The 12,120-nt window shown below is 41.5% G+C and overlaps 2 protein-coding genes and 1 pseudogene across 2 annotated transcripts; all 3 read left to right on the top strand.

Annotated features, from left to right (window-relative positions):
- The first annotated feature begins 775 nt into the window (after positions 1–775).
- On the top strand, positions 776–1,709 carry LOC149038858 (uncharacterized; annotated as a pseudogene).
- A 202-nt stretch (positions 1,710–1,911) lies between these two features.
- On the top strand, positions 1,912–2,586 carry LOC149038857 (uncharacterized). Its single transcript, XM_089185705.1, has one exon. It carries the CDS (start codon positions 1,912–1,914, stop codon positions 2,584–2,586), a length of 675 nt encoding a protein of 224 aa, XP_089041831.1.
- Positions 2,587–8,490: 5,904 nt separating this feature from the next.
- Positions 8,491–9,405, top strand: LOC149038856 (uncharacterized). The gene is made up of 2 exons (XM_089185703.1): positions 8,491–9,033; positions 9,265–9,405. Exons 1-2 carry the CDS (start codon positions 8,491–8,493, stop codon positions 9,403–9,405), a joined length of 684 nt encoding a protein of 227 aa, XP_089041829.1.
- Positions 9,406–12,120: the final 2,715 nt, after the last annotated feature.

Here is a 12,120-nt window from a genome sequence, read left to right as displayed (position 1 = left end):
AGAAAATGCCAAAATTCATAATATGACTAGGCACAATAGTCATTAAGATTCGGTGGGTCTAGGTCAAAATACTCTGATACCTGGTTGCCACATAAACATCTGAGGGCACTTCTTAGTATGGCAGAGACAACATATAGCTTTCTTACACTGCTTAATTCAATTTTTGAGTTCTTTTTAAAATCCAAGAACTTAAAGGAGTTTGCTATTTCTCCAAATAGCCATTCCACAGAGGACCTGACTTTACTCATGCATGTGCTATAGACTACCGTCTGAGGAGTGAGCACAGCATTATGGAATGGGTCTGCAAGTAAACCCTGAGAAGGTATTCAGGGTCCCCATATACACACATTAGTTGTCTTATAGGTGAATGACCATGCCTTTCTAATGATGGAAGGAGACCAGAGTCAGCAAGCATACCTGAATCATGCTTTCTCCCTTCTGCAAAACAAATTTGAGAGACAAGGTGAGAGAAAGTTTATTTAATATGGAATAATTTATTTATCATCTAGTTTAAACATGCCAATTCTATTGATAAAACTGATCCATAATTTTTGTTGGTTAACTTTTGAGTATTTAAACACTCTAGCATATCTCTGTTTGTCCTCCTGCAAACACTTGAGGGTTTTGGTTTAAACAGTCAGATTCAGTTTTTTATCGGCTTTGATTGCCACAAAGATTGTCTTTTGTTTCATTTCTAAATACATAGGTAAAAAAAGCTACACTGCAGGTAACTGTTACTTACATGAAACAGTAATAGGTTTGCTTATCATTCCATTTTAAAAATTAAGCGGCCCTGCACCTAAGAAGTGACCAATGATTTCTGGCAAAAAATCAAAATCAGTAGATTTTTATCTTCCAAGTAGAGATTACCTAGTACTATTTCAAAATGAATTTCTTTTGCTTCAGTTTCGCTTTAAACCAAAAATATCGAGCTGTGTGAGCAGAGGATTGCTGGCAGCGAAATCGCGCTTGGCAAAAAAGGGCCTCACTATTCCTAGGCTGGAATTAGTATCTACGCACATGGCGGCAAACCTCGCCAAGAATGTGAAGAATGCCCTAGAAGGCCAGCCAGTTAGATCAGTCCATGAATGGCTGGATAGTACTGTGGCCCTTCACTGGATCAGAGGAGAAGGGAGTGCCTACAAGCAATTTGTGGCCAACCAAGTGAACAAGATACGAGAGAAAGAGTACATTCACTGGAGGCAGGTTGGTACCGACCAGAATCCTGCTGATATTGGCAGTAGAGGTTGCCAAGCGTACAAGCTGAGAGAGCTGTGGTTAATGGGTCCAAAATGGTTGACAGAGCCTGATCGTTGGCCAGCTGAAGTATTCACAGAACCGAGCAAAGAAACCGAAGCAGAAGCTAAACTCGCAAAAGAAATCTTCGCAACTGCTAGAGACCAAGGATGACTTCGATGAAGTTTTAGAGAAAAATAGTTTCTGGAAAACGGTACAGGTGACAGCATGGATAAGGAGATTCCTGAACAACTGCAAGTTGAAGAAAGCGGTACGACTCAGTGGTCCTCTAACATCAGCTGAGACGGACAAGCAGGACATAATGAGGGCCCAAGCAAGCTATGAAGTGACGGAAAAGTTCAACAAGGACAAGTTAACCCTCAACCTACAGAAGAACAACGAAGAGTTGCACGAGTGCCGTGGTAGAATTCAAGGAAGCTATCCAATCTATCTACCATCAAGTGCAGTGTTGACAGAGAAGTTGGTTCTCGATGCACATATCCTGACCTTACATGGAGGAGTTAGACTCACGATGGCCTTCATCAGACTTGACTATTGGATACCTCAATTGAGGCAGCTAACCAAGAAAGTGATCAGAGGTTGTTTTGGATGTAAAAAGTTCTGTGCTGCGGCATTCCAAAGTCCACCTCCTGGAACTTGCCAGTTTACCGCACCATGGGCTCAGTTCCTTTCCAGGTACTGGGCGTGGACTATGCCGGCCCAATACCATACAAAATCAGTAAGAAGAAGGAAGGTAAAGCCTATATCCTGTTGTTTGCCTGTAGTCTGGCCAGAGCCATCCACCTGGAGCTGTTAAGCGATCAGAGTACAGAAGAGTTCATTAAAAGCTTGAAACGGTTCATAGCCAGAAGGGGAAGACCACAAAAGGTGTACTCTGACAACGGAAAAAGTTTCATTGCGGCGGCGAAATGGTTGAGAAGCATCATGAACGACGAGAAGATGCAGGATTACCTGGCACACCAGCAGATTACGTGGCAATTCAACCTGAGCAGGGCACCGTGGTGGGGCGGTCAGTACGAGAGGTTGGTGGGGCTTGTAAAGCGGGCCTTGTACAAGTCTGTTGGGGGAGCGAGGCTCACGTGGAGCGAGTTTGAGGAGGTGCTCCTAGATGTGGAAGTTGCACTTAACAACCACCCCCTAACTTATCTGGAAGACGATGTCCAGCTACCCACGCTGACACCAAATGCCATGATGTTTGGCCAGCCCAATCTGTTACCAGAAGATGATCCAGTTTCAATTGAGAGTAAAGATTTAAGGAAGCCAAGTATCTTCGACGCTGTAAGGATGTGTTGTGGGCCCGATGGACCGGGGAGTACATCAAAAGTTTGAGAGAAAGACATAACCTCAACCACAAGAAAGAAGAACCACAGATTAAACTCTGAGACGTCGTTCTAATCCAAAGTGATGAAAGAAACAGAGGGAAGGGGAACCTCGGAATTGTAGCAAAGCTCATCAAGGGGAGAGACGGTGTTGTCAGGGCAGCCAGACTGAGGGCAGAAAAATCGTTCCTGGAGCGCGCACTCCAACAGTTGTGCCCCATGGAGTTGTCATGCGACCGATATCAGGAGCCTCAAGCCCCAGTGTCAAATGTCCTTAACCCCAGAGCCAGGGCATTCACACCCAGGAGAGCAGCTGTTGCCGCAGCGGAACGTATCAAAGACATTGCCAGACAAGACGAACAATTAAGTTGAACAAATGATTTTCTTTTTGTGTGTATTTGTTACCTCCGGTATCAAATAGGGGGAGAGTGTCGTGACTGGAAGCAAGTTGTGTTACCTTTTTATGTTACGTGCATGAGCTGATTGCGAAATGCGTGATTGTAACAATAGGCTATTCATCTTAAGGAAAAAATATAGAATTACAGACAGATGAGATCGATTTTAGAGAGAGAATACCACGACGTGTACCCACAAAGTGAGAGCTGTAAATCGTGAGAAATATTAAATCTGGTAAAAACCTTCATACGTGAGAGTTTCCTTTATTGGCGAGCACCATTTCCCGACATTATGCATGTTTGACCTTTGTTATTTAAATTTAATTTTGTTTCACAGGAATTATTAATTTAATTTATCCTTTTGTTATTCAAGCTCTTTTTTTTAAATTGGCATATAGATATGTATTTTTGATCTCTATCCTATGTTGTAACGGTTTTTGTGTGAGTGGAATAAAGGTTGTAAATTCCACAGGTTATGGGCCCAGGAGTACATGAATGAAACATGGAGGAAAAGTGGTCGATCGACAAGCTCAACGGGAGCAATTGGAATACTTGGAAATTTCAAATGAAACATTTACTGTTGGCGAAAGGATTGTGGGGCTTGGTAGAAGGATCAGAAGTCCTTGCAGATGATGCCATGACAACGACACAAGTGCTTTACCGATCGAGGCTACAAAAGGCATTCTCAACAACTGTGTTGGCAATTGATAGCGCTCAGCTTTACTTGATCACCTCAAGCGAAGAACCAAAGCAAGCATGGGATGTGTTGAGGAAACATTTTGAATGAGAGACACTTGTGAACAAATTAATTTTAAAGAAGAGATATTTTCGCTCCAAGATGAAAGAATGTACACTGGTGGAACAAGATCTGAAGCTCATGAAAGATATCACCGATAAACTTGCGGCAATTGGGGCGCCCATTTCCGAAGAGGATCAAGTTGTGACTTTGTTAGGAAGTTTGCTGAGAAGTTTCGCGACCCTTATCACTGCTATCGAAGCAAAAGTGGATGGAGTTAGCCTGGATTATGTTCAGCAAGCACTCATTCACGAAGAAATGAGGCAATCAGAGCTATCAGGTCAGTTGAATGATTCTGAATCAGCACTTACGGGGACCTTTAGGAGAGATATGGCACACAAGCGGCCAACATGTTTTGGATGTGGTGGGTCATGTTTGCCGTAATTGTCCAAGCGATCTGTCCCATAAGAAGTTAAGATGTTTTAAAGGTGGTGATGTGGGTCATATTCCCTGTTATTGTCCCAAGAAATTTAAATGGCACAAAGCAAAAATAGTCGACAGTGACGAGCACCAACCGAAAAACTCTGACTTCGAAGGCGAAGATGGTTATGCTACTGCATTTATGGCGTCTGTTGAGAGCATGGAGTCTACAAACAAAATTCATTGTCCATGGATTATTGACACGGGTGCATCAAGTCATATGACAACAGAAAAGCATGTTTTGGTGACTTTTCAGGAATTTGCTGCACCTGAAAATGTTGCGCCGGGTGATGGTCGTGTTGTGAAAACGTTGGGATCAGGGAACATATGAATGAATATGCTGTTTCAAGCGACCAAATCCAGGAAAGCAGTTTTATATGATGTCCTGTACGTGCCTAAACTCACTTGCAACCTGTTTTCTGTAAGAGCTGCAGTTTCTAAGGGCAACGCCATAGAGTTTGGTCCCCAGAAATGTTGTATTCGGGATGAATATGGAAAGCTTCATGGAATGGGATCACTGGTTGATAAACTCTATCAATTAGACTGTCAAGTTGCAATCACTACAGACACTGTGTACATCTCAGTTGAGTCATCTCAAGGTAGCAGCTTATGGCATCAATGTCTTGGACACGTACACGAACTACGCCTCAAGAAATGTCTGGAGAAGGAATCTGTACAAGGGATTAACATCAAAAAATGACTGAACTGTCCTTTTGCAAAGGATGTTTGGCAGGAAAGATGTGTAGAAAACCGTTCCCCGCAGTGGGAGATATCCGCTCGATGCAAAGGCTACAGCTGGTGCACAGTGACGTCTGCGGTCCAATGCACATGCCATCGATTGGAGGAGCAAAGTATTTTGTTACATTTATTGATAATTACACTAGGTGCTGTGCTGTACACTTCATGAGACACAAGTCAGAAGTGTTAGAGAAGTTTATAGAATTTGAAGCCTCAGTAACCAACGGTGTCGGAAAGGCGATAGGAACTTTGCGAATGGATAATGGCAGCAAGTATTTGTCTACTGAATTACGGAACTATTTGAAGGAGAAAGGAATTAGACATGAGCTGACAGTACCACATTCACCCCAACAGAATGGAATGAATCAGACTTTGGTTGAGTCAGCATGTTCGATGATCGCGCATGTGGCATTATCGGACACTTTTTGGGCTGAAGCTGTTTGTACAGCTGCCTATGTGAGAAACCACCTTCACACAACGGTGCTAAAAGAGAATGAAACTCCTTATGAGCGGTGGTATGGAAGGAGAGCAGATGTGGGCCACTTACGTGTATTTAGGTGTATGGCCTATGCCCACGTACCAGACAGTGAACGACGAAAGCTTGACAAGAAATCGAAGAAGATGCGCTTTGTGGGCTACAGCTTAACATCAAAGGGATATCGTCTTTTTGATGGCACGAACTGAAAGATGTACATCCGAAGAGATGTGGAGTTTAATGAAAATGATTTCAGCCAGAAGCAAGTCATAACAACAGAGCCAGACCCAAGGTGCAAGGAAGCAGAGCAAAACGAAGTAATCCCTAGAAAGGATGAAGGAGAACAAGAAGAAATGAAGAATTTAGAATAAGACTGCCCAAAGGAACCTTGACGGTCAGTAAGAACACGAAAAGCACCAGTCAGATATGGTTATGACGAATACACAGACATGGCAACTCACTGCATACACCATGTCGCCTAACATCTTGCTGGGATTGATGAACCTACAAAAAAATTGGAGTGCTAGAAGCCTCACGCTATTTGGAAGAGTTTTAATAACCAAAACTCTAGGTATCTCACAGATCATTTATTCCGCTTCAAATATTGAAGTTCCTGATACAATCGCAGGCACGCTGAAAAGAAAGTTGTTTAACTTTATATGGAAAAAGAAGAAGTATAAGATCAAACGAACCGTGCTTTACCAAGATTTAGAGGAAGGTGGGCTACGCATGACAGATGTAGATCTTATGTTTAAAGCCTTGAGACTTGCATGGATCCCTAGACTTTTGAATGCTGGAGAAAAAAATTGGTGCTCTGTGCCAAACCACTATTTCAGGAAAAAGGGGGGCTTAAATTTTCTTCTAAAATGCAACTACGACACAAAGTACTTCCCTCAATTGCCAGCCTTTTATAAGAACATTCTCAAATTCTTTCAAGAATTAAAAATACTTTACGGTTACGACCAGGAAAGTGATGTAGTACTGTATAATAAAGAAATTCTAGTAGATGAAACACCCGTTTATCTCAGCAACTGGATGGAGAAGGGAATCGTTTCTATTAAAGACTTGTTGAAGGAGGATGGTAGCTATCTCTCATTCCAGGAATTTAAAGGAAAGTTTTCTTGCAAGACAAACTTCCTCCAGTATTTTCAGATTATTAGTGCCATACCTGACCGGCTACGGTCGAAAGCAAGACAAATAGAATCAGTTAATAATCAGTTTTTCACAAGTAACGATCATCTTTTTCACCTCAACGGAAATTTCACGCTCAACCTTGATAAAGCCAAATCAAGGGATTTCTATAATCTTTTAATTGCTAAAATCCACACTGGAGGTCAGGCAGGTCCTAAAAGATGGAGCGAAATACTTTCTTTGAATGATGAAAAATGGGCAAAGATATTTAAGTCAATACGAAAGCTGTGCAAAGAAACAAAACTAAAAGAATTTCAATTTAAGTTTATTCATAGAATCGTGGTGACAAAGAGAGAACTATTCAAATATGGTATTAAAACTGACGAAGAATGCTGCTTTTGTGGGGAAAAAGACTCAATCGATCACACCTTTATTCACTGTCCCTTTACGAAATCATTCATACAGAAAGTCATTCGGTGGTTTAACATAACGTACAATTCACAGTTCTCTCCAACTACGGAGGAACTTTTATTCGGAATTACCTCCAACTTAAACGAGAATAGTACCACCAAGAAATTCGACTACGTCACACTATTCATGCGTTATTATATCTATAGTTGTAAACTTAACAACAAGCCCATTGTCCTCCACGACTTTGTGAATGCAGTTCACCAAAGGGACCTAATTGAAAATACCGTCAATAACTAGCTCCTGACAAATGCGATTAAAATATCTCAACTCTCTTTAAAAAAAAATACAAAATAAAATAAAAACAAAATTTAAATAATAAAAAAGTAAATAAATAAAAAACTTAGTGGTACACCTGCCAACAGTGAAACTCTCACCAAAACACTTCAAACAATACTCCTTACGTTCTTTTTTCTTTTTTCACTTTTGTTATAGTTCCTCATTTAATGTATCAAAGTCTCAATGCACAAATGTAATTTAGCAGTAATAGCTTTTCAATCAACGTATTGTATTCGGATATGGTAAAGTTATCGTTTTATGTTATTCATATTGTATTATTGAACTTTATTGTAAGTAGACTAACATCTCCCTTTGGAGAGTACGGCGCAATAAAGAGATACTATTAAAAAATAAAAAATAAAAAAATAAAAAACCTACAACTGTACAAGAAGCAAGATCAGGTGATCACGCTGCAGAGTGGAAAGTCGCGAAGGATACAGAATACAATTCGCTGATTGAAAACATGACATGGAGGATTGCCTCCATGTCGGAAAGTTGTTGGATGCAAATGGGTGTTTAAACTGAAACACTCCTGTGATGGTACAGTGGAACGATTCAAAGCACGCCTAGTTGCCAAGCGTTACACCCAGAAATATGGTATTGACTATGATGAAACTTTTTCACCTGCAGTTCGTTTCTCTTCAACACGTTGTTTGCTAGCATTTGCAGTTCAGAATGATTTGCTAATTCACCAGATGGACGTAGAAACTTGATGAATAAATTTACATGCAGCAGCCGGAAGGATACGTGAAACCTGGGGAGGAGCATCTGGTATGCAAGCTAGAGAAGTTGCTGTATGGGTTAAAGCAATCTTCCCGTTGTTGGAACAAAGTTTTTTGGGAGTGCATTGAGAAGATTGATTTTATTCAAGCCTCTGCAGATCCCTGCGTATTCATCAGAAAGGATGCATTAACTATAATTGGAGTTCACGTTGATGATCTGATGATTCTAGCAAGAAACATTACGGAGATGAGAAGTGTCAAAGATAGTCTAAAGTTGCAGTTTAAGATGAAAGATGTCGGAGAACTGCACTTCTATGTCGGAGTCTGTATCGTTCAAGATGTGAAAAACAAGCAAGTCTTCCTTCATCAAGGGGACTACATCGAAAAGATGGTCGAGAATTTTGGGTAAACAGAAGCAAAACCGGTGTCTACACCTGCTGATTTGAACGTCAAGCTGCAAAAGGAAGATGGCTTCAGCAGACCGGTTGATATGACTTCATATCAATCGATTGTAGGAAGCCTACTTTATGCTGCAATTGCAACTTGTCCAGACATTGCCCAAGCAGAGGGAGTTGTGTCGAAGTTCTGTGCCAGTCCGACACAAAACCATTTAACAGCAACAAAGCGAATCCTCAGATATTTGAAAGCTACTGCATACCTTGGATTCAGTTACAAGAAGTGTGCTAATGGAAATCTGATTGGTTACTCAGATGCAGATTGGGCAGGTGATATGGATGACCGTCATTCCACTTCAGGAAATGTGTTCTTTCTAGCGTGTGGGGCAGTAAGTTGGCTAAGCAAAAGGCAGGCTACCATTGCATTGTTGACAACAGAAGCAGAGTATGTAGCACTCTGTATGGCCACTCAGGAAGCAATCTGGCTTCGAAGGTTGTTGGCAGACATAGGAGAACCTCCAGAGGGGCCAAGTGAAATATATGAAGACAACCAAGGGGCTATCTCAATGGCTAAGAATCCTGTGGGTCATGCCAGGACCAAGCACATCGATATACATTACCACTTTGTTCGCGAAAGAGTATGTAAGAGACAGAAAATAAACGTTATATGGTGTAGTCTTCGGTGACCGCACGCAAAATATCGCGGGCGCTCTTTCCCACAAAAAGCACATGTTTTGTTATGGAGTTATACTGTCGTTTCATTAGGACAAGTTTTCCTTTCTATTTAGAAGACACAACTTGTAAGTATGCAGTATTTCGGTTATTCGGTCAATATCATCTTTGTAATAGTCGCGTTGTTGTTATTTCAGCGAATCTTTCTCTTTCACGTGCAATTTGTGAATGGAATGAATACAAGTTATGTGCAGATTAGAAACGAACTAGCAAGTGAACTGATTAAAGTACAGTTTCAAGTAGCTATGAGTGGACGCTACATCATTCGAAGTTATTGATTTCAAGCAGTACTGTGGTTAAAGGAATGGAATGACTGGCAAGAATTCGAAGAGCAAGAAATCAAAAAGTAGTGCTAAGAAAGGTGGACACCAGCAAGCAGCGAGTCACGTGACTCCACAGAAGGAAAATGTTCCCGATTCGGCGTCAACAGAGAAATCTCCTCAGCGCACGTTCCAAGGTGATGAGAATGGTGGATTAGAGCAAGTAGGGCCATCATTAACAAGTGGAAACGTGGAATTTGGTTTCTATGGCGAGGATCCGGTAGAACAAGGCAGTAGTTCCAGGCCTGTTAGATTAAGGGAGCCGAACAAAAGAATAGATGAATTGGAAGTTCAAGTCGAGAAAGCGGTTCATGCGAAGCGTCAGCGAAACTGGTATCTTGGAAAACTGCGGAATTGTGTACAAGAATTAATTTTAAGCCCTAGTACACAGATAAGTGGAGTGGAAGCCGAGATTTGCGGGTATGAAGAAGCATTTTGTAACTTTGTTGTCAGTCATGATAATTACTTCAGCTTTGAAGATGATGAAGAGAAAAAACAATTTATTATTGACAGTTGTCAGAATGAACGAGAAATGAAATTACAGTTAGAAATCCTCATAAATCAGTGGAGGAAAAAGGGAGTAGGTACCCCTCCTTCTGAATCTGGATTGAGCCATGGGTCTGACAAGAGCGAGAGAAGTTGTGTGTCAAATAGAAGCAGTGTTAAAGAGAAGAGAAGGGTGGCGGTAGAAGCTAAATTGGAAGTACAGAACCTAAAAGAAAAGTAGGAACTAGAACGCAAATTAGAAGAAATAGAAAGAAGTAAAGCAGAGTTAAACAGGAAATAAGAGCTGTTGAGTGCTAAAACTAAGATGGAGCAGGCGGAAATTGACTTATTGCTGGAGCGTGGCGAAGAGAATGAAGCGAAGGATGAGATGAATGATTACTTAAAGGAGCATGGTGCCAATTATCCTCCTGCGAAGGGGCATTTGTCACAGCCTGTTGCGGGTGGTGCCACACCCTCTTCAGAATCCCAGCCAGTTGTTGACAATGGAAAAATGCAAACATCTTCAGCACAAGATATTGCCCAAACTTCACTTTCATCATTGGTGACTGCGAGTTACGTAACATCAGGGTCAGCGGTCACGACTTCTGCTCCAAATGTAGGAAGAGTAGCAATTCACAAGACGAGTTCTAGTAGTTTAACTACCCTGGCTCCAAGCATCTGTACTAAGTCCAGCACGCCTATCAGTTGTGCACCTCGCTTTAATTTGCCAAGTTTAATACCCCTACAAAAAAATCAAACTGCGTAGAAAAAAATGATTTATTCGAATATTAACTGGTTTCTACTCGTAAATTCTATTTTTGAATTTGTGAAATCGTTAAATGTTTTGCATGGAGAAGTTAATCTACGCTACTGGTGTCATCTTCATCTGAATCGCTAGATTCGTACAAATCCCTTAGGATGTCTTTCGTACAGTCGTCAAAATTGCCATTAATTGGCTCCTTGTAGTTCTCATTCACAAGTTTCTTGTAACGTTCCAATACTAAAATAATTTTGGAGGTGGAGTCGAGTTCGATGCAAACAGTGACAGGGATTTCAAGGCCACCCTGTATGAGTGGTGATCGTCGATGCTTGGAATCTAGTACCGTCACTTTGACGTTCCCGCCTCGTGAAATGAGAAAACGAGTGCATCTCGAAATCTCTCTTGGTAAATGACCCACGATTGAATCAGCTAACCGTCCTGGAAGTCGCTTGGTTGCTGCTATCGCCTAACGATCACGAATATTGTTTCTTTCATGGATGCAATGCAAGGTTTCTCCAATTACTGGTTTCCAGATATCTTGGTAGACATGAAATCCTCGCAAACCACACCGGAAGGAGGTTCTTATAGAATCACTCATCCTGCTCGTGTTGACAGGGTAGAAAATACCGGAATATTTTGGCAAGTACCTCGTACAACACTGACTGAACGACGAAAACACGTGCAAAGATAAAGTTCTGACTGACGCAAGCATCAAACCTGTCAATCTGTCAAATGTAATTGACCTTTGTACTTCAGTTGTTGTAGCCTCGCTAATCTTGAGAGTCGCTTGAGTATTTATCATGTCTTTATTTCAGTTTGGGTTTACTGTTACAGAAACAGTAAATTCCCAAAACTCTGCTGCACACTCTCAACCTGCAAATGCTGGTGCATGTGCCTTTTTACCGGAGCAGGAGGCTACTAATCTTGGAAGCGAGGAATACAATGAAGTTGTATTGTCGGTGGGAGACGCTGTAGATCCTAACAAGAACTTGTCATCGAAAAGAAAGCAAGGAAATTACAACCATTACTCTCCCGAATTGCGTGCACAAATCGGTAAATATGCTGGCGAAAACGGAAATCTAAGAGCCCTGAATCACTTTAAAGCACAGCTACGAAACCTTAAAGAGAGTACGGTGAGAACCTTCAAACAAGCATATCAGAAGAAACTGAAGGAAATGAAGAGACAAGGAATACAAGAAAGCGTGACTTCTATTCCACACGACACCCGAGGCCGCCCGCCACTCCTTCTTGATCTTGACCAGAAACTGATATTACTTTTGAAGAGCATACGAAACAGAGGTGGTGTTGTTAATTTCAATGTTGTCAAAGCCTCAGCCTTGGCATTAATAAAGAGCAATCCCGCGAAAGACTTCAGGGGATTTGAGCCAACCTCGACCTGGGTGAAATCAATTTATCGACGGTGTAAC

Source organism: Pocillopora damicornis, chromosome 10 (genome assembly GCF_964200805.1).
Source record: "Pocillopora damicornis chromosome 10, jaPocDami1.2, whole genome shotgun sequence".
NCBI lineage: Eukaryota > Metazoa > Cnidaria > Anthozoa > Scleractinia > Pocilloporidae > Pocillopora > Pocillopora damicornis.
This window is presented reverse-complemented; position numbering and strand designations above follow the sequence as displayed.